At 47.2% G+C, this 26,544-nt stretch overlaps 1 protein-coding gene across 2 annotated transcripts in view; it reads right to left on the bottom strand.

Moving 5' to 3' along the window:
* Positions 1-4,267: 4,267 nt before the first annotated feature.
* LOC144178725 (uncharacterized) overlaps positions 4,268-26,544 on the bottom strand; it is a 56,192-nt gene continuing 33,915 nt past the window's right edge. The window contains exons 17-23 of one of the 2 annotated variants that reach the window (XM_077706797.1): positions 25,658-25,815; positions 22,680-23,043; positions 19,202-19,542; positions 16,136-16,259; positions 11,430-12,278; positions 10,430-10,728; positions 4,268-7,178 (exon numbers count right to left, since the gene is read on the bottom strand). In XM_077706797.1, the coding sequence (XP_077562923.1) occupies positions 7,034-7,178; positions 10,430-10,728; positions 11,430-12,278; positions 16,136-16,259; positions 19,202-19,542; positions 22,680-23,043; positions 25,658-25,815 (2,280 nt within the window). In that variant the 3' untranslated portion in view covers positions 4,268-7,033. The remainder of the gene's footprint in view (positions 7,179-10,429; positions 10,729-11,429; positions 12,279-16,135; positions 16,260-19,201; positions 19,543-22,679; positions 23,044-25,657; positions 25,816-26,544) is intronic. The other variant, XM_077706798.1, reaches the window with a different exon arrangement.

The raw sequence follows: 26,544 nt of genomic DNA, 5'->3' as shown, positions 1-26,544 counted from the left end.
AGATGACAGCGGAGGTTTCGGGGCAGCCAGTGTGCCAAGGCTTCAGTCGATGGCAAAAATTTTGGACAGTGAAAGTACTAAGGATATAGTGGCTATAGTCCAGAGGATGGCGGAAATTTTCGGCAGTGAAAGTGACAAGCCATAGTTCGGCTGTGAGCAAAAGTTTTGGCGAAGCTAAAGTGCCAAGGCGATAGATACTACAGCCGATGGCAGAAATTTTGGGGGTTTGGAAGCATGACGGCCATACTCTAGCCGATGACGGACATTTTGGGGCAGGGAAAATACTAAGGCCATTGTCCAGCCGACTGCGGAAATTTTCGGGGCAGTGAAAGTGCCAAGTCTATAGTACAGAGGATGGAAGAAATTTTGGGGAAGTTAATGTTGGAAGGGCATAATCCCGCCGATAGGAGAATTTTGACCATTGAAAGTACCAAGTCCAGCCAATGGCAGAAATACAGGGACAGCTGGGATAGTACCACGGTTATAGACCAGCAGATGGCGGAAATTTTGGGCCAGTCAAAGTACCAAGGCTATAAGTCCAGCCGATTGTGTACATTTTGACGCAGCAAATGTACCAAAGCTAAATTTCGGGGCACTAAATGTTCTAAAGGTGTAGTCCAGCCAAGTGCCAAAGCCATTGTCCAGACGACGGCGGAAAATTTTGGGGTAAGCTGAGTTCCAGGCCAATTGTTCTGCTGATGCAAAAAAGTTTGGGGCAGTGAAAGTGAGAAGGCTCAGGTCCAGAGGATGGTGGAGATTTAGGGGCAGTGAAAGTGCCAAGGCTGATAGCGGAAATTTTAGGGCCAAGCTGCCAAGGCTGTAACTGAGGGAGCCAAGACTATATATAGTCCATGCGATGGCGGAAATTGTGCAGCAGCCAAAGTGCAAGGGTTTACTCTCGCAGATGACAAAATTTCAGGGCAGTGGAAGTGCTAAGGCTAGCTGATGGCAGAAATTTTGGGCCAGGGAAAGTACCAAAGCTCTAGTTCAGCCGACGGCAGAAATTTTTGTGGCAGTAAACGTTATAAGACTATATAAAGTCCAGCTGATGGCGGAAATATCAGTCCATTGAATGTGCCAAACCTATTGTCCAGATGATGGCGAATCTTTAGGGGTGGCCTAAGTGCTAAGGCTATAGTCCAGAAGATGGCAGAAATTTTTCGGCAGTGGCAAGCTTATGGTTCGGCTGATCGCGGAAATATTGGCGCAAAGTGCCACGGTATAGTCCAGGCGATGGCAGAAATTTGAGGCTTGTGAAAGCACTAAGAATATCTCAGAGGATGGTGGACATTTTGGGGCAGTGAAAGTGTTGAAGCTGTAGCCCAGCTGATGGCAGAAATTTTTGAGCGGTGATAGTGCGAAGGCTCAAATCCATATGATGGTGGATATCCATCCAATGGAAGAAATTTTGGGACAGTGAAAGTACCGAGGCTATAGCCCATCCGATGGCAGAAATTTTGTGGTAGCCAAAGAGCCAAGGCTATAGTTGAGGACGGCGGAAATTTGAGGGGCAGTGAAAGTGTGAACGCTACAGTCCAGCTGATAGTGGAAATTTTGGGGCAGTGAGAGTACCATAGCTCTAGTTCAGCCAATGGTGAAAATTTTGGGGCAGTGAATGTACTAAAGCTTTAATCCAGCTCATCGTCGAAATTTTATGGCAGTGGAAGAAGAGGCTATAGTCCAGCCTAAGGAGGAAATTTTGGGGTAGCCAAAGTGCCAATGCTATATTCCAGAGGATGACAGAAATTTTGAGCCAATGAAAGCACTGAGGCTATATATAGCCCAGCCGAAAGCAGAAATTTTGGAGGAGTGAAATTGCCGAGGCTAGATGGGGCGTACAACAGGTTTTCCCGCTCAGTTTAATCCAGGCCCCAGCCAATTTAATCCAAGTGCCATCTAGTTTAATCTGAATGCCATCTAATTTAATCCAGGTGCCAGAAAATTTAATCCAAGTGCCGACCGATTCAATCCGGTCGCCTACCAAATTAATCAATGTGTCAGAAAATTGTTCAGGAGTGTTTTGTGCGAAATTAGGCACAGCTTTGCAGACTTAGTTGCGCGTGGTCAAAAGTGCCAAACCTATGCCAGATCCAAAAAAAGTGCCAAACCAAAAAAAAGATGTCAAAAGTGTCGTCTGCTCACGTATTCTTGTGCCAGCAGACTTGCCAGCATATTGTTACGCGAGCAGACGATACTTGTGATGTGAGCAGGCGATATTTCTGACGTGAGTAGACAATATTATATTTTGGAAATAATAAATAACACGGCAGAAAAGCGTTCATTGATTGAAGATCAGAATGCAAAGGCATTTGAATAATGTTGTTATCAAAGGTACTTCCGAAGGCATGTTACGCGGGCATCAGACGATGCTTCTGACGTGAGTTATCGACAGCACTCTCACAGACGATCAGCTCACAGCACGTGGCACCAGTGCATTAGTGCACCCAGGATTTTTGTCTAGGGGGGTTTGAAATTTTCGCAACAAATATAAAATATGATAATATATAACTGTAAAAATGTAAAAGAACAAATATAAAGACAAATGTAAGTAATCCAAAAAATAAAAATAAATAACCACAACAAATAAAATATATAAAACTATAAAGAGCAGCCGAGTTTTTATTATTTTTACGCGAAAAAATTACGCATTAAATCAGTCACCATAACCTATACAATTCGCCTGCAGAAGGGATATAATAATGGATGCACCTTCACATAAAAAAAGAAGATACGCAAAGCCTTTTGCCATTGCCCGAAGCCCCGAACTCAAGTTTGGAAGTAGAATTGGAAGGAAGGGATGACGGGAGATGAGGATGGGGAAGAAATAAAATTAATTTCTTCTTCACTGGTGAAGTCAAGACAAGAGTAAAGCATGTAATCTGTTCCTATAGGCTGGCACAATTCGCACTGAACAGTCAAATTATTTCTGAAATTTCTGAACACATATTTCTGAAAGCCTATTCAACAAAACATCATTGTTATCCATGATCACAGGTTTTCGTAACTGCGCACGAAGCGTTGCTGTCTTCCTCACTATAATGTTACAAGCTCAGGCGATATATATAAAGGAAAACCGAACTTTTTTTTATTCAATGGGAGAGGGAGGGCTCGTACTGTGCTTATTATTGAAGGAAAAACAGTTGTTTAAGCTTTCGAATGAAATAAAACAACTTCAATCTGATCTTGTTAGATTTGACTTGAGGCCAGAAGGCAAACTCGACAACACTGAGTCCCAACCTATTGGAAATTTCAGCGTTTTTTTTTTTTTCTAGAAGGCGACGAATTATTCAAATCTCGTGATGGAAGTTCCGCACAGAAGTTCCGAAAGTGGTATAATCTGGCTCTACAAAAATTGCGCGACTATTTGCGGTTTAGCGTGGGCTATGAGGCGTGCCGTAGGGGGGAGGGGGGCTACAGAATCATTTAAAACCCCCAGGGATTCTTAAGCATTCAGAAATTTCCTGTCCAGGGACACTTTTTGTGTCACTAAAAATTTTTCTCATTCTTTTTCTTAAACTACTTCAAGTTATACGCAAGTTGGTCCGCACTGTCTTAAAAGCACAATCCTAAAAGCTCGTGCTCTAGTTTTATTTTTGAATGCCGGTTATACAATATTCTTCTTCGAGATGTAACTGCTAATGTCCAATAATAAAAGCTTCCGAGACTACACACTGCGCTCGGTGAACTATGGTTTCGATTCGGTGGGAGAGGCGTGCGGAGGGGGTTGGGTCGACGAACATCTGAGGGGGGGTGTTACAACCCCTAAAACACCCCCCTTGGGTGCACCACTGCACCAGTGGATCAAAAAAGATCGCTCTCATGGTCTCCGCATTTTAGTAAATGTCCATTAGGCTGTGTGCATAAGATATTGTGTGTATAAGATGCACACAATGGATCAAGATACATTACATTTTCACCACACCATGCACAACAATGTCCTCAAAGCTAAGCTTAATTTCGCACAAAACACCCCTGCACAACCTTCTGACAGCTGGATTAATTTGGTTGGCGCCCGGATTAAATTCATTGGCACCTGGCTTAAATTAGATGGCAATTGGATTAAATTGAGCGGGAAAACCTGTAGTTTGGTTTAGCATGAAGCGGTGATGCATGTTTGTGCTTCTCACACTTCTAGCAGAACTATTTTAAACAGTACAAATACTGCTTTCCCCTTCTTTCCAGATCATACTGCTGCTAATGATAACCAGCTTGTGTAAAACATTAGTAGCCAGCACGCATGACCACCCGTGCACAACTTCCCATGAAATAAAAATATGTTGTACCTTTATTAATAAAGAAAAATAACAAGATTCATGCAACAGACATGTTTAACAAGAGTGATAAACGCAATCAGTCATTTTTTGTACGCCAGACATAGGTAAACGTGAATTGTAAAACATAGCGAACACACACACAAACACAAAAACACCCAACAAATGCATTAACAATGTGCCACACTGCCCTTACAGTTTTTAAACAGAAGGATAACACAACCAATATGACTGAAACCGAAAGAAAACAACACAAGGCATGAAATACTGCTCTGGAGAGTAATCACTTCACAAATGCATCATACCAAGAGCCATGCTACATGTATGAAAGATTTCACTGTACACTGACAGCAGCACACACAGTAGGAAAATATTTTATGTCACATTCTAGCTACCTACAACTTCGTGTATACAGGGGCGACTTTATGTGCACCAAGCTTTGTGAAAAGGAAATTGCTTCTATCCGATTATTTAGCGTGATTGTGCTGCCTGAAGTCAATAAAGAGGAAAGGGCATGCAATCACTTAAACCAGATCACCATCAGTTAACTAGGCATTAGCTTCAGAACACACCATCAAAACGTACTACCGAAGGAAGTCGGAGCACATTCGGAAAGGGGTAAAGTTTTGTGAAACAATCAGAACAATAGGGTTGTACTGTAGGCCATTTGTGAAATAAATTAATGAAAATACCATTGGCACTAATCAAAACAAAACTACCCACTGTTACTTTACAATACATAAAAAAATCTGTTATACAGAAGGCAGCTGAAATTATTTCACAATATGAGGCTATTATTCTGGAATGATGGATGCCATTTCAAATAAATACATCTAATAAAGCAAGCTCAAGCGGGGGCTGTGACTTTGTTCTAGCAGCCTCGTTTAATTGACAGAAGCCATTTCATGCTGCAACAGGTTGGACAGGAAGAGAGGCAAGTCTCGCAGCAAGCACAAACTAGCGATAGGCACCAAAACAGTGGTCCCGAAATTAAGATTTGTTTTCCGATAGCAAACAAAAAAAAATGTGGCAGATCTCCTATAGATCAATCTTAGCATTATAATTGCAATAAATGCCTTAACTCGGCAACTGTTAGGTAATTTTAAATTTAAACAAAAAATGCACTAACTTTTGCCTTTTTCTCTTCTGAAGGTATCATCAGCAACACAACCACAAAAAAACCTAGCAAAATCTTTTTCCTTTCCTCCTGTTTTCAAAGCTTGGTGCAACAGTGACAGGGACAGTAGTGCACCCTGTTGTACATATCGCGATTACAATGTACGCAACTTGCCAAAGCTACAAAATATCACAGCGTTTTCGTGGGACTGGCGAGGCTTGTGATAAGACGTCGCACTGTGCCGCACTTGGGAAAGATAGGTAGCATGCAGGTGTAAAGTCACGCTTCCGTAAAGTTAATTGCTACTGACTACACCACATATGGTTCTCCACCTTTATAGCACATTCTATTCACATTTTTGTTCTTTTCCTTGAAGCTATTTTTGAAAGCAAAATTTCCTGGGAGAAATTTGTAAATTAAACAGGCCCCAATTGCAGCAGAATGTTTTTTTGCCATTTAATGGCCGTATATACTGCTGAACAGATCTCAGAAGGTAAAAAGAGCAATATACTTTTCTATTACTTGGTAAGAGCGGTAGGTTGATACGTCACTTATTCCTCATACAGTTCATTAGCTGCCTTCCCCCAACCACACTGGGTTAGTTCAGAGATATGCACAATTCCGTGTAAAATGCGTGAGAACAGCGTATTCGCCGGCACTGTGTACATGACTGCCAAGTACAGTCAAGGTACGAAGAAATGCATCCACGACAACACGGTTACCAAAGGACAAGGTTATACACCATCGAGTTACTGTTTTCGTTTCATGACAATGTACAATTTGGTGTGCTTAATCCTAAAAATAAATCATTTCATGACAATGTACATTTCGGTGTGCTTAATCCTAAAAACAAAACTTTGCTTTCGCTTCTTGTTTTTTTTGTTCACCTTTACAATCAATTTCAAAACTTGTGTGCCCCAAATCACATTTTGTGCTTGCATTCCATTACAGCCAAACTGTGTAAAATGGACTGGTTTTCAAATACCTACATTTGAAAAGTGACAGATCTTTAGGTACTCAGTCGAAATAAATTTAAAAATAATAAACGAGAGATGGTAGAACTCAAAGTTAATAAACAGTCCATCCTGCCTCGTTGCAGAATGAACACACAATTCCACAATCCATACACAGACAGAAGTATAAAAGAATGAGCGAAGTGACAAAGCCAGTTTTCCCAAGTAAAACTAGTCAGTCATGCCCACCAGTTGTGTAGCAACTGGAACCAGTAAAAGAAACGGGGCTTGCATAACAACCGGATACACAAAGTACAATTTTTATAGTCCTAGCCGCATAAAACACATGCACAAACAAATAAAATGGCAACGCAATGATGTAAAAAATAAAATAAACAAGCAAACAAAAGCACTGACTAGACTTCCTGATTCCTTCTAACAGACAAGCAACATGCACGCAGACGTCCCAGTAAGAGAGATAAAAAAAGAAAGCAAGAAACCGAGAGAATGAAGCTGAGACGAAGACTGGGAGACTAAAACTGAGTGTCACGCACCTAAAAGCAGCACCGGACCGAAAAATTCCCACGTAAATATGTACAGGCTCTGAAAGGGGTTCGACAGTGGAGGAAGGTTGTGATGATGATGAAGATGATGATGACAGGTGAGGACCAGCTGCGTAGAAGAAGGGGGCCTCACGCAGGGGTGAAGTCCTGCTCAAAGGCCTCTTCGCCCGGTGCCGTGACGGACACTATGGTCCAGCAGGACTGAGCATTTGGGGCCACAACCACGTCAGCCATTGAAACCACCGGCACGTCAGTGGTGCCGTCACCATTTCCGCTGCAGGCAGAAACCGCAAACGAGAGAACGCGGTTAGCTTCACACAACATGGCATATTTCTGCACGTATGATCGCAGATTTAAGCCCTTCCTAAACAGACATGGGAGAAGAGAGAGCTAGGTAACACACTGCTGCATAGTTACCCCGACAAATCTCATACCCTCCAGACACTCAAAGGAAGTGTTGAGTTGCTGAGACGACCGTTACCTTCATCCCTCCCCTCCCCTATACATGCATTACTCATCTAACACATGACCTGCTTACCCGTCTTCTAATGTTGGCGATGGTTAGCTCCTAATGAGACACTGAAGTCGCCTCTGTGCCTTCACTGCGCTGCTTAGCCTGTGTGATAAATTATCTGGATGTTTAGGGGAGCCCACACCTTAATACTTTATATTGTCATGGGACGGGACAATACCCCGGCCGGCATGGCTCACCACTAAAGACAAAAAGGAAGAAGCTGGGTGCAGGGCGCAGCCAGCCCGGGCCCAGTAATGGTTGCATGTAAATAGCTCTTCGCATCATGTAAATACATCGCTTAATCACCACATGGTTTGTGTCATCTGCCGCTGTGTTACAATATGTAGAGGGTGGACTGAAATAAAAAACTAGAGACATTTTCTCTACCTGAACCGGAACGGACGAGTGTACTGTCACGTAGCCCAGTGCAGAGTGCTACTGGCGCTATATCTTAAAAAAAAAAAAAAAAAAAAGAAAGCTGGTGCAAGTATAAAAAAGAATACACAGCTTCACTATGCGCTGTCAGCAGCCGCCTTACCAACTATTGCAATGTCACAATGGCTTGCGATTAGTGTCATGCCATCTCAGCCTTCGAAATTTCCACTTTGACCCATTTCACGGTTAACATTGATTTTTGTTTGTTCACGCACAGGTTTTGCAGGTTGAGCACGTTGGCCAATCTTTTGTCACAGACGATGACAGCAAATCAAGTCAATGGGGAGGACGGTGCAAAGAACACTACATTTCCAAACACTCTTTTCTAATTATGAAATGCCCATAAATTAGCCGAAGAACATTTAATGTGGCCTACACATCCTAGACATTATTTGGTGAGGTAATTGGACAATGCTTACAACTCAGTTCCATTTATTTTTCAAGGGACACAAAAGGCTATTCTGAATAGCATCTTAGTGCGCAAGGCAAGCACTTTGGTGGCTGCTACTGGGGTTTGGTGGTGGCGATGGCATCGGCGTTAGCGTCGTAACCGAGTGAGCAAAGGCAGGAAGAAAACGGTGGAGGAAAATGTGGCGGAAGTGTGCAGGGGAGGGGAGTCTGCCGAGCCCGCATGAGACGCTCGTAGGAGTGTCTGGCGAAATTGTGAAGGGGAAGGTGGCTCACGCTGCTATGGTGCCATCTCTGTCACTGCCTCCCTTCCACACTTTTGGCAGACACTACTACTCCGTATGTGGCTCATCCTAACCCCGTGACATTTGCACGGGAGGTTAAAACACGATTTGCAACAACATCGTCGTTGCCGGCGACACACTGCGAGATAGCACAGTAGCGCGCGCTGCCGTGTGTTCACTGATCACGTGATTACTTCCTGAGACGCACCAGCTATGCTCCGCGACAGAGAAGACTGCAGTTCGTGCTGCACACGAATTTCGTATTAGGGAGTATAGTAATCGTCAGTGCATTTTTTTTTTCCTGCCTGATGAAAGATCATGCCTTTTGTAGCTCTTTTGGTTTTGTTCAAGTAATGCCTTGCCTGCTTAGAAATAATTAAAGCTGGTAGTTGGCATTTCTCTCTCCTATTTCCCGTTCATTACTTTGTGACGTTAAAGAGAACGTCACAAAGTTCCTAGCGCGAGTCCGAGTCACATGAGCAGCCATTAATTAAGCCTAGCCCACAGCGAAGAGCTTTTGAGCAGTGCTGCCATCTATGAGATGTAGGAAATATACATGCACTCGGATATCAATAAAGTAAATGGCCATCCCAGCAGCCCAGTCGGCTGCGCTCATAAGCTCCGCTATCCAACCCTGGCTGTATTGCATGTACGCGCTAGTAGTAAGTTAGTACAGTAGCTCGCACGTTCATATTGCACACATCCTTTGGCTGAGCTTGCGCCCCATGACAAAACATCTAACCAAAATTGGAACTGAAACAAAGTGCACCACCTGTGGTAGTGAGGTGGCTATTTTACAATGTTTATTAGCTGAGCTTTGTGTTTGATTAAAATGCGATTCCTTTTTCTTTTTTCTGTTCCAGGAAAGCTCTTGGGCAGGCTTTGCCACCAATCCCGTCAAATTGTTAATCAATTGTGACATCACAAATCATGGTGCAAGGAAAGTGTACGGGGTGGTGGTGATATCTGTGCTGCGTCTGGAAATCCTCTTGAAACAACTACTGCTGCTACAAAGTGGTGCATGTGAATTCGTGACACTGCAATCTACCGACGTAAATCGACTTGCTTTTACACTTCATGGTCTGCTTAACCCTGTCCACTACAAGCAGTCTGGTGACAACACTTTTTGTTTCTTTGAAAGGTCAATCTCAGGGAAGGTACATGGTCCAGTGAAAGACTACTGATAAACTCAACTTTCCTGGGCTTCCATAATGTGCACTACTATCTTGTGCACACAGGCACACTGTTTTCCCCTACCTTTGGCCAATTCATGCACCTTTCCATAGCAACACAGTTCGGCCCTATTATATTTCACCACAATGAATTTTGGGCAGAGCTCCCAAGCTTCTACAAAATGTTCAGAAGACTATTTTACACCTTTTTCCGGGCCATACTAGAAAGTAGCTGAGATTCCATGCAAAAATGCGGGCCTCCTTAACACATGCTGCATCGTGCTAATGCTCCCTCACTGACACTCTGGCATGTTGTACAATGTATGATGATCCATCAAATGGGTTCAAATGCCTTTCCATCCTACGGTCACTAAGCTGCATGCGGCAATGCATGCCACCCCAGAATTCTAATGAGGCGAACAGCCTCAACCATTTTAGTGCTGTTCAATGTATCTGTTGTAAATGTTTGGCCTACTCCTCATCAATGTGGTAGTGCAATAAATGGTGCCAATTCTACCGTCTCCTGCAATCTCCATGAACAACGGGTCTGGCACAGCCAGTGTTCTCATGGCACGTTATGTCATTCAAGTACGATTACAGGGAGTGAATAGCATGAATCTCAGAAGTTGCGCAATGTTTCGATGACTGCTCTGCTTAGAAATACAATGTACAAAGTCAGCTCGATCTATGAGACTGATGCACTTGTACTCACCCGAGCGCAGCCTGCTGTTGATACTGGGCCAACAGGAGATTGATCTGAGCCTGGTCGAGGGTCGAAGCGGTCACTTCGGTCGTCTCCACCGCCGTCTCGAGCGTTTCCGTGATGACCTGCTCTTGCTGGACGACAGACAGGTTCTCGGCATCGTTCCCGACCTCTTCTTGCAGGGTCTGGGTGGTGAGGAATGCCGTGGAGCCTGCGCCCTGCCGCAAGTCTGTCAGGCCCTGGGTCAGCTCAGACATGGCGCGAGTCAGCAGGTCGGCCTCCCGGCCTCTGGTGCTGCCACTTGAGGTCTGCGAAGAGTTAAAAGAAAGTCACATAATGAGTCACAATTATGTGCCAGGTCAGCTGCAATGCTCAAAAAGACAGGCACTCAAAAGATTTGACAGGGCTCAGCACGAATGGAAGAACAAGCCAATACATGGCTTTTTTTCGGAAATTGTGCCACCAACAGAAGAACCAAGATTTGGGCGAGTTGGTACTGGTTGAACACCTTAGTAAAGAAGCACTAAAGACAAATACACGATGCAGGACGTGCAGACTGTCAGCACCGTCCTGTCTACTTCCTGCCTTGTGTATTTACCTCTTCTACTTCCCCCCATCAAAATTTCAAACTACCAGCTACCAACAACCCCACAAATTTTCCCCAGGGACCTCCCGGCATTAGGGACATGAAGGAGAAACAAAAATGCACATGCCGTTTTTACTAATTTTAAAACAGCTGACAAGCTTGGCAAAAGAAGTGTTGGGGATGAAGTGCCGTTCTGTAGTTGAAACTATCATGCAGAGGCGACCAGCCACACTTGCGAAGTTTGGGCCAATAACATGGTCAGAATGCATTATAAACTTCACTAACAGCAGATCTACGGTTGTCACAGAGCCAAACGCTGCAACCAGGCAGGCAGGAATGACTCCTGCCAGCTTCTCTGCCTTGACAATGACAGCCCGAGGATCAATGGCACCCAAACAGAAGAAGAAGGAACGACTGACTGACCTGGCTACCGCCGCTGCCGCTGCTTGCGGTGTTGCTGGTGGTGGTGGTGGTGGTGGCACTGAAGAGGGCCACCATCTCAATGTGCTTCTTGCGCTGGTGCTGGAGCAGCTTGGCCTTGCTGGCGTACTGCTTGTGGCAGAGGCAGCAGCTGTGCGGCTGGGTCGTCACGCTGCCCACCATGTGCGAGAAGGTGGGGTTGGGCTCCCCGGGCACGCTGGGCACGCCCCCCTTGCAGCGGTTGCTCATGGGCAGGGCGGCCCCCGGGTGGTTCTTGAGGATGTGCGCCTTGCGCTTGGACGACGAGCGGTACACCTTCTCGCAGTACTGGCAGTAGTAGTCGCGCGTGGCGCGCAGGATGGGCAGGTTCAGCTCGGGCACCAGCTCCAGCTGCACGCTCGGGTGCCGCTTGGCCATGTGGTTCACCAGCATGCCCCGCCGCTTGAAGCCCAGCATGCACGTGTGGCACTTGTAGATGAAGCGCTGGTAGTCCGTCGGGGGAACCTTGGGCACGAACCGCTTGGCCGAAGGCGGCCGGGCGGAGGAGGCAGAGCCCTTGCTGCCGCCCCCACTCCGTTGGCTGCCGCCGGTGGACTGCTCCCCCCCTGCCCCTCCTGCCCCCCGGGCGTCGGGCCCGTGCAGGCGGCGCATGTGGTCCTTGAGCTTGTCCTTGCGCTTGAACTGGCGGCCGCACAGCGCGCACAGGAACTCGCGGTGCTCCGAGTGGCACAGCATGTGCAGCTTCAGCTTGTCCTGCCGGGGAAACACCTTGGGGCACTGCTGGCACAGGAAGCGCTGATTCGTGTGGAAGGCCCGGATGTGCTTGCGCACCTGGTTGTACTCCCCAAATTTCTGCGGATCAAAGGGAGATGGGGGACGTTTCAGGACCCCGCTCCCCTAAACGCCTAATGTAATGGTTGGGTTGCTCGTAGGACTTCTCATTTTAGTGAGTTTTCTTCCCCAATTAGCAGGGTCTTACTCCCAATGATGATCTTGACCTCTCCCTTCTGAGGGAATCGTCAATCTGGATTGCAATCACATCCCACTTACAGGAGACAACATAACGAAGAGCGCATGCGTTGTGAATTCTGTGTCATCACATTCGATGTTCTTACACTGATATTTTTCTTTTTGATCTCCGACGTAATGCAAATATTTGGTTAACGAACTCACTTAAAGGCCAACTGCACTCAAATTTCACCTCGGCCAAATTTGTTTTTAATGTGTAGTAAGTACCCCCAAATAAGCTGAGACACAAGTGGTAGCCCCGTGAAACGCCTCGTTAATCAGTCAGAAGCGTTTAAAAAGGCTCCGCCGCAGACCACTCTGCACCTGCCGGCGGATCGCGTAAACAGCCATGACGCGCCTGTGACGTTCCAGCCGACGGTGGCTTTTTCCTCTGGCCAGCCACGCAGCGGGAGAACCGGTCGAGCTCTGCTGCCCCGTGCGCGCGTAGAGCTTGCGCGCAGACATTCTCCCGAACTGGTGACCGTCCGGCCGCTCGCTGGACGGCTGCAACGTCACTGCAATGGCCGCGCTCTCCTCGGTTTCGGTTTCAAAATCGCCGATTTTTGCTGGCCGCTTGCGGCGTCCACGTGCGTATTTCAGCTGTTGTATTTTGCATGTTGCTTTCTTTTTAAGCAGACTATAAGGAAATAGGGTTTTCAAGAAGTCGAAATTTTGAGTGCAGTTGGCCTTTAACTCTTTCCTTATGGCACCATAGGCCATCGGACACGGACTTCCAATGATTTAAAACGTCCTGCGAAAGCTAAAAACAGCGCCTTGCAGACAGCTAACACCATCTGGTGCATTTATTGACAAATACTTTCGATTTTACTATCTTTTGTTGACATTTCGCGTGCAGAGACGGCGCTGAGAGAGAAATTTGGACTCTCGATAGCGCAGAGTTGTGCGAAAATGGCGTCCACTTCACGGGTCGCTCCACAAAATCACACAGCTGTGGCAGGGACTTGCTGCTGATTTTTGTTACCCCAGCAGCAGTGATGACTCCAGCAATGATGTGGACCCGTCAGATTTTAGTTCTGATGAAGACGCCCCATTCAACGGCCTCAGACTTTAACAGGTGCTAGGGGTAATGTTCGTTTTTGACTTCGAGCTGTATTTATAAACAAAACGGGCTTCATATCTGATGACTGCGGTTTTACTTTCATGTGTTGGGTCTGGACAACATGCGGCGGGGATATTTTGCCTAACGCGCCGCGCTGTATCGCATTATTATCTTCAAAATAGCCTGGTGCTTGTGTCAGATTAGCGCTGCTTCTCAAGAGCAGTGAATTTTTGTCTTGTTTTTTACTACTGAAGAGATAATGATTTTGTGTGAGAACACAAACAAGTATGCTTGGGTGCATATTTTAGAGTGACCCGACTTGCTTTTGAGTGGCTTCGCGGAGTGGCACAGCCGCCAGTGCCGCTAGGTTTGTGGGCCCGCAAAAAGCCAGAACTTGGTGTACAGCATTGAAGTATCTATTGAATCATAGCTTAGGAACGTAGGAACAACTTGTATATTTTCGAATTCCTAGAATAATTTTTAGGCTCAGTACAATCACCTATATACGTTGTGCGCAGGGGTGGAACAGGGTCTGTTAAATCTCCCGCTGGGTATGCGCTGTTCACCATAATCATCATGAAAGCACCCCTGTCATTAAAGTAATCGTCGCCGCGAAGGGCAGCCATGGCCCAGGTCTGAGGTCTGCTTTGTGTCGTTCTTCCGCTATAGGGTCCATGGGTTTGGGAGCAGTCCAGGGAGCACGCAAAAGTGGGCTTTTGTAGCAGGCTTGCAGCAGCCAGGAAGGCATTTTGGAGCAGTTTTGGAGCAGCCAGAGAGGCCATTTGGAGCAGATGTAACACAATTTCACAGCATTATGGTGCCTTCCTAATCTCCCTGCAAGCCGCAGAGCAAGTCCCCTGCCAAGTACCTTATCTGTTTACTATGTCAGGTGTTCTACCATGCACTAGAACCTACTCTGAACAAGGAACGCAGTTCTTGTACTATATCTGGACGTTTACAAAATGCGGAGTAATCTACCTTTGGCCCCAGCGAGCGAGCCGCATTATACCGTTCAAAGGTCAAACCTCACGCGCCGAGTCGAAAGATGTGAGATAACAGGCCTTGCTTCGTGTCCCGTAAACGGCAGTGTTTATGCAACCCTACGGCGGCATTCCGTAAAACAAGCTGATTGCTTGCAAGGTAATTGCTCGCATCTAACAGCGCTTTCAGTGTGTGCGAAGCTAAACATAGCTCTGTCTTCGCCCGTCACAGGGCTGCGAGAATCGACAAACTTGCACCGGAGACTACGTAAGTAGAGCATGTCAAAAGGCCCGATTACTGTAGGACCATCCTCCTTTAACCCCAAAGTTGAATTGAATTGAAATTGAAGTTTATTATTATTTTTTTTTCTGAATGCAGAAAAACGGGGGCACCCAGCCTTCCCTCGGTTTCACAGGGGAGTTCATTTCAAGTTTCAAATTCATTTCTGTATCAAGTTCACGGGCGAAAATGAGTAATTACCTGAAAACAAAAGCGCACAGAATTAACAAGTGAGGGCAAAGCGTCCAAGACCCTGTTTGTTCAATACATGCAGCAATGAAAGGTTGCGGGCAGCAAAGCTAGGATTGCCAAAAAAATGGGCAGCTAAATTGATGTGCGCCTTCAATAAACTACAACCTTTCTTAAGGATATCATTCTGGCCATTTGCGATGAGACACAAAAACATTTCCATTGTTCCTTTTCCATTGATTGTGGCAGAGCAGCCAACAGTGGCAAACACAACCGTGCAAATGCAACACGCTGAAATTAAAACAGATGGCGCGCAGTGCCTGCGACCTTACGGCTAAGCCAAAGCCTTGATGAGAAAGAAACCATAAACGCCTTGATGAGACTAAAAACACAATGTTTCTGCCAAGTTTTCTGGCGCTGGGTGTCATGGAAGTCGTAACTCACGGCTCAATTGAGGCACCGCGGTGTAGGACGGCACCAATAAACGAGTTTGGCGCAAGAGGGGCGCTTCGGCGCAGGATGGTGCAAATAAGAAAGTTTGGCGCTCAATAGCACAAATGGCACAGCTGTTCCACCCCTGATTGTGCATATACCTTTTTTTTTGCTTTTTTTTCTGTTTAATTGACCAATAAACTTTAAATAATTTCACCTTTAAAAAAACTGCTGTTATGGGCTTGAAAGAGCAGTCTATAAGCTACAATTTCATGCATAGCAATGCTAAATGTGTCTAGCAGCTCAAGAGAAAAAAAAAAGAAAAGAAAAGTTTTATGGAAGCACTCAAAATTGGCCATTTTTCTGCATTAATGAAAAAGTTAAGAAACCACACTCGTCAACAATGAAACAATTTTCTTTTAGTTTCATGTACTGCTAGCACAAAGGTTCTACGCTCGTTTCATTCACGTTTAGCTTTGTCACACAGCTTTGGTGTCATGCAGAAGAGCCAACAAAAGAGAGCTTGCATTACAAAAAGCTAAGGAATTGTTTTTTCTCGGCAGCTTTTTTGAAAAGCAAGGCCCTTAGAGATCCTACAAGTGGCTTGGGAGGTTTCTCCTACGGTTTGAGCAGCCCAGCAGGTAGTATTAGCAGTAGATAAACGCTGGAGTTGTTGGCTAGACTCAAAACTTGTCTCGCCAGCAGTAGCCGAGACAATCTATCGAGAAGCAGTGACAGTGCAAACCCATGCAGCGCTCACTTTGTCGCACGTTGGGCAGGTGTAGACACCGTCTTGTCGATGCGTGTAGACGTGCTCTTTCAGCGCAGTGATCACATGGAACTTCTCCTTGCAGATGGGACACTCAAAGTACCTTTCACCTCTGCTGTCCAGAAAGGAAGACAAAGGAAACAAAGCATAGCACTAGTTAGTTACAGCACTCGGAAACAGGGCCAATGCTTTACAATCTGAGAAATACGAAATCAACGTTTGTTTTCTCACGTGGCCACTTGCCGCTGCGGCCAGCGGCGAGTGGCCGCTGGCCGGCAGCACTGAAGAACAATTCCCCAGAAAACTAGCAGTTTTGGTTTCGGTCTTTATGCGCTAGAGGAACTTTTAGGTGATGGCATCAACGGCCCAGGTGGTGTCAGTTGACGCCATCACCTAAAAGTTCCTCTAGCGCATAAAGACCGAAACCAAAACTGATAGTTTTCTGGGAAATCGTTCTCCAATGATGCCTGTTGCAATAGATATCACTGTTGTTTCATTTTAGTGGAGCTGCACGCTACAAAGAAGAAGCTCCGGTGAATACGAAATCACGACATTGAGGTAGAAAAAAAAAGCAGTTCGAGTTTTATTCCTAAGCTTGGAAATCTGTGAATACGTGCACTACGAAGCTCATTTTTTATTTGCAGGTTCAAGTAGTCACAAGGTTTAGGAAAATTTGCAGAAGTGATGTCTCTGCTCAGCATAAAATTTTTAATTTCCAAATTTGCTAATTGATTGCCTCAATAATAAATCTGTAAATATTTGTACTTCCAGCTCTATTTTTTCTTTGTGGGCCTATGGGACCCTAAAATTGAGGAAAAAACAGAAAACATTGTTTTGCTTCAAATAAAAAGAACAGGGCTGAAACGGTTAAGCTACCATACTACCAAATGCATTGCCAAGAGATTGGTTGTCCAATAAAAGGGAATGAATAAATACCGTATTTACTCGCGTAATCCTCGCACTCGCGTAATCCTCGCACCCCTAATGTGAGCCACCAAAACTTGAATTTTTTGGTTCCTCGCATAATCCTCGCACCCCCAACTTTGCAGCGGCAAAAGTTGCCTGCTCGCGAAACCCGCATGGTGCACGCGCTCTCCAACGGGCGCCCTCCCCCGCCGCCTCTCCGTTCGGCGGAGAGCGCTGTGTATCCAAGGCCATCCAGGCGCCCTAACACGCTACTCACACTGTCACACCAACGCCGCCTGTATAAACAGTGCCTAACGCATGAGCGAAAAATGGCCAAACAGCCACTCTCCTGTTGCTCTCTCCCACCCTTCCCCGCTCCGTAGCCTTCCAGCGTGCTTTCGTGTCCGCCAGCCAGCGCCGCTTCTAGGAAACTATGCAAAATAGTGGAAAGTTTGTTTAGCGTTCCCGAGGCGGCGCTCCAACGCCTTCTTGTTTTTCACCATGCCAGTCTGTGTTGGTCTGTCACGGATAAAACTTCCTTTGTCACGAAGCAAAATCCCTTGCGCTGCCGCAGGCTGATGCCGGCTTTGCGCGCTTATCTACTCGTATCACAGGCCCTGAAATTTTCTGAGTGCGGCATCCCCCCTCTATCCCCTCCGCATTTAGGTATTGTTTTGACCCCCCTGTTCGCACTCCGCATCGGTACGCACTTCTAAAATTGATGACTGTACTGTAGAAGCGCCCGGACAGCGTGGCGGGATCGCAGCTGCTTATCCTTTTGTTTCCTATAATTATCTGAATTTTACAAGCACGTGATATTATTGGAAAGTAATCGTAGAAGTGAGCGCCTGAACAAAAAACAGGCGCGCATTTTTTTCTTCTCTAAATACTCCAGAAAGAAAAATATCAGTAAAATAATGGCTCCCCCATCCGAAAATATTTTTTTCTGTTAGCTATATGTCTACCCAACAATCAGTACGTTCTTAGACTATTTCAGTCCGCCTCCGTCTTTATCTACGGAAAAATGCAGCAAGTATGAAGCGAGCGACACGTTGAACGAGATCCCCAGTGCGCCACAGAACTAGCGCCCCGTCACGGCTAAGATGTGAGCGAAACGGCTCTTGAAGCCCAACAGGCAAGCTGACAGACACACGTCGTAGAAGTGGGTGCAGCGTTCGCGACTCGCGAGCAGTGACGTAAGGCGAGATGTCCGCCGGAACGCGCCACATAGCGGATCAGTGCCTGAACTAAGCGTCCCTACCCTTCCCATTGAAAAGCGCGCGACGCGTCAGGTAATGTTAATACAGGCGGCGTTGGTCACACTGTCCTTGAGCCGGTTTCGCGCATGTTTCGCGCGCGCACAACAAGACGGTGTTCGCGCAGCCCGCTGTCGTCTGTCGCGTCGTCGTGTCGCCGTTGAGCGGCAGCAGTCAGTGAGTCACTCGCGTCAGTGATGGATAGCTTGCTGCCGTTTTGAGAACTTTTTGATCTAATTGTTTTGTGCTTGGTGCCGCTTCGCCATGGGGAGGAACGCCAGCTACACTGCCACTTTCAAATTGAAAGCGAAAGAGTACGCGATTGAACACGGCAACCGTGCCGCAGGCAGGCACTTCGGCGTCACCGACTTCAACATGCGTTACTGGAATAGGGGTAGGGCATGCACATACGACGACGAGATAGGGCGCGCACCAGAAAGCAAAGGCGGCAATTTCATGATCGCTGATCGACGGGAGACTGTTTACGTTGTAAATAATAAAATAAAAAGAAATAGCTGCTGTTGGCAACACTGAGCTTACCTATACAAAAAACGACCGCTACATTTAGCGGGATTGGCATAAGGCAAATTGGCAACACTATGCACCAGATTTTTTTTTTTTTTTTTCCCGCATAATTCTCGCACCCCCTAACTTTGCATTGACTTTTCCGAAAAAAAAAAGTGCGACGATTATGCGAGTAAATACGGTACCTACACCAGCTTTAATCCTACGAACTCTCAAGGGACACACAAACATTGACAAGCACTCCTCATTCCCTGCTGGTATTAATCTTGCTGGAATAACGGGAGCTCAACTTTGTGAGAGGCTTAAAGCAAGCTTTGCAAACAGCCCATCACTCCCCCCCCCCGCATAATGAGAGGGCATGTGGCCTCACTTGTGCGTCTTGAGGTGGCCCGTGAGGGCAGAGTTGTTGAGGAAGCGCTTGTCGCACATGTTGCACTTGAGCGGCTTCGTCTCGTCGTTGCCGTGCACCTGGTAGTGCTTGGCGAGCCGGTCCTCCGTGGCAAAGCCCTTGTAGCACAGGCTGCACTTGTGCGTCCTCTGGGGCGGGGGAGCAGCCACCGACGACGGGAGGGCCACCGTGGCACCATCGCCGGCCACCTGGTTCTCCGAGTCGGTGCTCGCTGCCTCCGACGGCAGCTTGTCTCGCTTTGGGGGACCTCGCTTCCCGTGCACCCCCACATGCTTGATCAGCTCGGCCCTGGTCGAGAACTCCTGCGACCAAGCACAGGGCGACAGCCGTTAGGGAGAGATGCCCCGAGCAATAGTAGTAGTCAAAAACTGCATATTGGGTAACCAAAGGCTGCACCTACAGTTTGTCCGCCAAACAGTGCTGCAAGATTGCAACTACCATAAACTCCTTCGCGGGAATTTCCACATGTCTGCTGCAGTGTGTTGCGATCACAAGTTGTAATACATTTTTGCATAGAGCAAATAGTTTGAAGTATTAGCCAATTTTTTTTTGCAAAGGCTTGGCAAAATTTATAAAAAAAGCGATAAATGGGTGTAGTTAACTCTTGTGCTTTAAACAACCAATACTAGATTATTAACCAAGCAGTGCCGTACAGGTTGTATAGCTCTTTTACATCAAAGGTTATGCAACCCTGAAGTTCACACCTGGGAAAAAAAAAAAAAAAAAGTTGAGTTTTAATTCATTTTAATAATGAACTTTGGGCGTGCAGAACTTTCGCAGTAACAGAGCTAGAAGCATGACACAACCCTCATAGCATTCCTGCTCCCACCTTTATTACAATCCTCGATTTCTCTAAATTTTATTTTGCATGTGCATAGAAGTATTTCTTAGACTTGAAAATGCTTTTAGGAGGAAAAAAATACAAAATATTCATATAAAAAAGAATAGCGTTCATATTTATGATCAGCTCACTCCAGCATGCCTGTCAATTGTTGCATTCCTTCGGCCACCTAGATAATCGTTGCGTAAATTGTTTTCCTAAAAAAATGACAAAACTTTTGCAAGAACAACTCCAACTACCGTATTTTTTGCACAAAAAGAAATTGTCTCATATTTGTAATCAGCTTGCCACAGCACCTCCCTCAATTTACATAACAACAACAACAACAACAAAAATCAAATACAGCCCAGTCCACTAATACAGTGGAACACCGATAATACGACTTTCAAGGGACCGCTAGAAAGTGTCGCATGACCGGGGTGTCGTACGATCGGGGTGTGGCTAAATGCCGGCCTAGTAGATGGTCTCACGTGCTAGATGGGCTAAAAACTTATTTCAACTATTATATTTACCGTTCTCGCGTGATTTGCGAACATTTATCTGAAATCCCAAGTTTAAAAAAAAAAAAAAAAAAAAAAAAAACGCCTATGTTGTACGGCCCTCCCCTCCAGGGCGTCCGAGATAAACCACCAGCCAAGCGGCGCTCGCTACGCAACACCCGTGCCATCCAGCGCTATTTAGATAAGGCCGACGGAGTCGAGCAAACTGAAAAGGGAAAAAGCGAGCGTGAAACTCCCAAGTCTAAGTGAAACAAACCATAGTACGAGGCGAAGATAAAAAATAACGGATTCCCAGTACAGGGTGGATACCCCCTTTGAATGGTACCATGCCATCGCTACTGGGTCAAAGTGCTCAACACATAGGTGTTTTCATTTCCCACAAGACCTAGCAACGCTAAATATTTAAGATGGGTCAAACTTCGCCAGTAAACCGTGTTGCGGTGAAAATTGTAGCGCGGTCTTGCTACAGTGACTTACTGCAGCGGCCCGCGAGTGACCCAAAATGGCGGTGCCAACGTTACGTGTCTCCGCCCTTGCTGCGGAAGTGCGTGTTTGTAGGCACCCTACCAAGAAAGTAGCGGAGTGACAATGCCACTTTGAAAGACACTGATAAGCATGGAGCAGAGAGAGGGAAGATAGCGTCGTGAAAGGAAGGAACTTGGATCGAGCGGGCGAGGAAAGTGGCTGTTCAGTCATCGCCGTGGAGCTGCGTCACAGTGTTTTCGCATTTGCCGGCGGCTCGATGGGAGCTTCAAATTCACGATCCGACAGCCACCTGAACCCTGAACTAGGACTACTCGCAGTTGGCGCGTTGGCGTACTACTGCCGTGTGGAGCCGTCGAAGGATAACTCCTGCTCACGAGTACCCCGCCAGCTTTCTTGCGTCTATCCAGCAAGTGGTCTCGCCTGCATGCGGACCCCTGCACATCAAGCAGCGTCAAACGGGCGTTAACAAAAAAGGTGGGGACGAGGCGGCGAAGTGGTTTAAAATATGGGAAACACGCCGGATTATCCACGCCAGGGTCCGTTGTATGAAGCGGACCGCGTGCACCTGACCGTCATATCATCGGGGTTTTTAACGCGGTGTTTCTATGGGGAGTTTGCCGGGACCGCGGTGATCCGTCGTAATAAGCGGGTCGTCATAAATCCGGGGGACGTACCAGCGGGGCTCCACTGTAACAATATTCAAATGCCAAGGAAATTCCATTGTTATAACCGATAATTGGTCGTAGCACTTATTATTAGCAGAAAAGATGCCATTGTCGGCCAGCCTTGTTTGCTTCACGTGACGCTGGCACACATCCTTAGCTGAGCGAAAGGCCTATGCCAGAAACGAAGTTCCTAAGGGACTTTATCGCCTCCTGCAAAGACACTACCTGAGTAGGCTGCACAACCGTGCCGTCAGAGTCGTCACCGTCACCGCTGTCCGCAGCTTGTATCCGCGCAAAAATCGCCTCTTCAGCAAGTTACTTGGACATTTTCAAAACATGGCCCTGACGTCCCTTCCGTGGAAAAATGGGGGCAGTTGAAGAAGCACCCAGTCAAGTTCAAAGCAGCGCGCAAGTGAAACAGGCGAACACGCGAGCGAGCAAGTGGGCGCGGAGACTATGCCAAAACGGTGGCGCCGGGAGGGGGGTTCGGAAGGAAAACTGCCCTTCTCCTCTCGCTTCCTCAGAAGCGCCGCAGTCAACTCATTTTCTGAGGGGCGGAAGGGATGCAAGGCGCACCATGGCTTGCAGCCCATACCATTGGCGCGGCCGCAGCACGCTGCAATTAGATTCAATCGTTACATCCGATATCGCAGCACTGGAGCATCGTAACAAGCGGTTTATTTCACCAAGTGAATGCATACAAAAGAGGATGGTGCCATAGTTGTTCATTGTTACATCCGATATGATATTATAAACGATATTGTTATAAGTGGGCTCTCTGCTGTACCCCCGTCCATCGAAAGCCTTCATCCTAGCTATCACCAGCCAGCACTCAACCATTGTTCTATAAACGCCACCACCCGTCTAGTAACACCAGCTACACGCTCAGAGGACCCACCAAAGTGGTTCCAAGCAGCAGCCAGCCGCTGCCCACCCCCCCAACTCACCGCTCCACACTCGGGACAGCACGGCTCAGACTGGGCCGCGGTGGTTTCCGCCGACACGGCGCCGGCGTGGAGGGGCTGGTGCAGGGGCTGGTGCAGCTCCAGCAGGTCGGCGCTGTGGAAGACGAGGCGGCAGTGCGGGCACGCCCACGTGGTCCTGGCCGCCTGGGACACGCAGCGGCGGCTGGACTTGCGCACGGCCTCCAGGGCCAGCAGGGACATGATGGGCCGCTGCTGCTGCCTCAGCTGCTGCTGCCTGTCGGGCTGCTGCTCAGGCTGTTGCTGCAGCTGCTTCGCGGCTGAGTGGGACTGGCTCTGTCGCCGTTGCTTGTGCCGGTCATCCTTCTGCTGGTGTCGGATGATGTGCCTTGCAGTGGTCAGAGAGGGGACGAGGGAGATGGGAGGTTACCATTGCAACGTTACTGCTCTCTCTCTCTCTCTCTCACCCGCGTCGGCGATTACGCGCGGCAGCGGCAGCTTCTGCCTCGGCCAGAAAGCAACTCGTGCCGCGCGCGGCAGTGGCAGGGGCCTGGCGACTTTTGTCAATGGGGAGGTGCGCACCCTCTGGGGGGTGCTTTGAAGCGCTCGGGGATGCCAGCTAGCCCCCCCCAGAGACGATTAGGCTTACCGCCGTGAAGGATATTTGATGGGCACTTTCCTATGTGGCGCGTGTGAAGTTTTGCAGTGCAAATTTCGCCCACATTATCAGCTTTTTTCCCACATGAACAACTTCGTTTGCCCCTCGTGTTGCGTTTGAGCGGGCAGTTAGAAGCAGTCACCAGAGCTACCCTCATCGTGCAGGTGGTCTCCGTGGCTGCGTCAGCACGCCTGTCGCTTGCGAGGTGCGTTTTTGTGTACCGAAAACGCTCCATGCAGTTCACGCTGATGCCCGCATAGACGATTAAGCTGTGACAGAAACACAAACAGTGCGCCAGCCATGTATACACACCACGTTTTCATTTGCAGGAGCCGCTTCGTGCAGTTAATGCTTCCTTTTAACTGCAAATTTCAATGTAGCAAAATTCCAATGTAATGAAGCAAATTACGAATTTTACTGGCTTTGTTACATCAAGGTTTGGCTATATACCTTTTGAATAAACCATAGCCGTGGCGGCAATCAGGCATTCCCTCTTGTTTCTGACAATGAGTACTCTCAGCATTTCGCCTTCGCATTCCTTGCTTCCCTCTATGCCCTACGCTCTATACTCGGGGACAACTATCTGTGGCAATGCAGTCCAGGCTACACAGCCGGACCACGCCTTTTCACTGCGCACCTGGAAGTAGTTCAACAAAAATAATTGGCTGGCGGTAACCTCAGAAATTCAAGAATATCTAGTTCTTATGTTTTAAACTTGCATTGATAATGCCACTAAATTGCTAGCCAGAATATATGAAACAGAGAGCATTTTTTTTTACATTTTCGGATATTTTTGGCTTTGCAACGGTTCCCTCCCGAGAAAAAAAAAAAAAAAAAAAAAAAAAAAAAAAAAAAAAAAAACATGGCGTTTTTGTCGACGGATTTTGGCAGCTTGCCAATTCATTCTCCGCATAGGATTTGCAAAGCTAACGCTGTCTCAACAAACGAAGTGAGTGGTTTGCAAAGTGTACGCCCAAGTGAGACTGATGCAACCGGGACTCTTCGCCGTTTCCGCAATCCGTTTGGTTAGCCAGTTTTCCGGCGTAAGCAAGCGTGTGCGTAAGCATGTGTGCATGCTGCTCTTTCGGTATACCGCGCTATGTAAGTACGCCGCACATGCCGGTGGTGCTGCCCAGTAGAAGAGTTTACAGATCAGTGCATTCCGTCAGAACTGCAGCGCTTACAAAATTCACTTCTTTTCTGAATGATACAGAGTCCACAGTCGGTCTGAGTTCTCCAGTTCACTGCCGCTCTGACCGTGTCCAGTCAAAGGGTTGGCCTGTGTTTACAAACAAATGAAGCGTGTGGAAGGGGACGCCAATATGACTGCATGCTATGTAATTCTGGTTCGGCGCACTCAACTACGGAGCTTATGCAAAGAAACGAACTGTATCAAATGCGTATCAGTCACGCCGAAACTGAAACCGAAACCAGTTTATTGGGAACTACTTTGCGCAGTAACACAGAGCAGTTAGCCTCCCCCTTCCCCTCCCTCCAAAGCTTTCACTCCATTGCCACAGAAAGTTGTCCCCGAGTATAGCTGTCTTGCCGTCGCCTTGCTGTGCTGCCTGCACCGTCTGCACGTTGGTTACGCATGAGTTTGCGTCGCATATTGCGTTCTTTTGACGCCCGCATCCCCGCGTTGACGATTTGGCCTGGCCCCCCGGCAGCAGCCTCTGCCTCAGTTGCAGCACAAGGCAGTGGGAGGAGCCTCTCGACTTGTGCCAATAGGGAGACGAACTCCTCATGGTGGAAATTTCGAATTGCTCGCAGCAGCTGGTTCAGCCACCTCCGCTGCAGATATTTTCCGTGGATGACATTTTGTAGTGCAGTTTTCGCCCACATTATCAGCTCCTTTCCCACAAGAGCAATTAAGTTTACACCTTGAGGTTCATTTTTAACAAAAGGTTAGTAGTGGTCACTGGAGCTGGCTCCACCCCTTTACAGCAGGAGACGACGCCATGTTGCCACTGCCTGTTGCATGCGCAGCACGTTTCCATGTACAGAGAACTTTATTTTTCTCATTTTCTGGTGATACGAAGTTTTGGGTGACACGAATATTCTTGCCGCCCCCTTGAGATTCATATCCCTGAGATTCCACTATCTGGTTTTTGTGGAACTATCCAAATTAGTCAAAGAAAATAATTATTCGCTTTGTATTTTGGTTGAAGGCACATAGTGCCATTCACACATACGTATAGATTACATTTTCATTTGAGTCTGTAGGCAATGCTGGCTTTCATCCAATGTTACGTTTTACCACAAGTTGGCTTTGCGGCAATGCATGCTTGATGCACAGTGAAACTTGTGTGCCAGTAAGGATGACAACGTCCTCCACACTCACCTCTTCCTGTTGTAGGGGTGGGAGAAGCGCCGGTCGCACAGGGAGCACTTGTACTTTTTCTCGGGCGAGTGCATCATGAGGTGGCGCTTGAGGCTGTACTTCTTCTGGAAGACCTTGAGGCACACGTTGCAACGGTTTTCGTCACCAGATGCAGCCGGCTGCAGATAGGGGCGACACGCAACAGCGCATAAAGGCTTCCTTCCTAGTCCCGAATATCAAAGCCCAAGTTACTAGATCACAAAAGCTATAAAGGAACCAAAAGTGTTCAAAAGTATCGTATTTACACAATTGTAAGTCGACGTGAATGTAGGTGGACCCCCCCCCAAACAAACTGCATCTCTCTTTCTCAAAAAGAAAAAAAGAAGAAAAAAAAAGAAAAAGAAAAAGGAAGAAAAAAAGGGGAGCGCAGAATGCAGCCCGTTTGAATGCTGCTGTGAACGAGCGCCGAGAGAGTTCTTCAGGCCCAGGGCACTCACGACAGACGGTGACGGGACAATTCAGCACAACACAGAACTAACACAAGCACGCGGCAACACGGCCGCCTAGAAAACCGTATCACAAGGAGAAGCTCTTCTGGCAACTTCCAATACCCTCCATACGGCGGCTCTTCCATCAATGATTGATGCTCCCACAAGAGCCGTACACTCGTAAGGCGCGAAGTAGATGTTAAAAAAGAACAGCTTTTGTATAAGCATGCGAAATGACCATGCGCTGTGGGTTGAGCGGGAAACTTTATTCCCCAATCATGAGAACACATTCGCTGCGAGATGACAACCATCGAAGCTACCGGCAGCGTCCACTGCCGCGCGATATCAAAACAAACAACATGGCGGCTGACAGAAGTGGCCGCTCGTGATTTCCTTTGATTCGTGAGTACATTACTTGCA

The sequence above is a fragment of the Haemaphysalis longicornis genome, unplaced genomic scaffold, assembly GCF_048455015.1.
Source record: "Haemaphysalis longicornis isolate Haplotype H1 unplaced genomic scaffold, Haemaphysalis longicornis Haplotype H1 scaffold_4, whole genome shotgun sequence".
NCBI lineage: Eukaryota > Metazoa > Arthropoda > Arachnida > Ixodida > Ixodidae > Haemaphysalis > Haemaphysalis longicornis.
The sequence above is the reverse complement of the archived record's forward strand: the minus strand, read 5'-3'. Positions and strand labels throughout refer to the sequence as shown.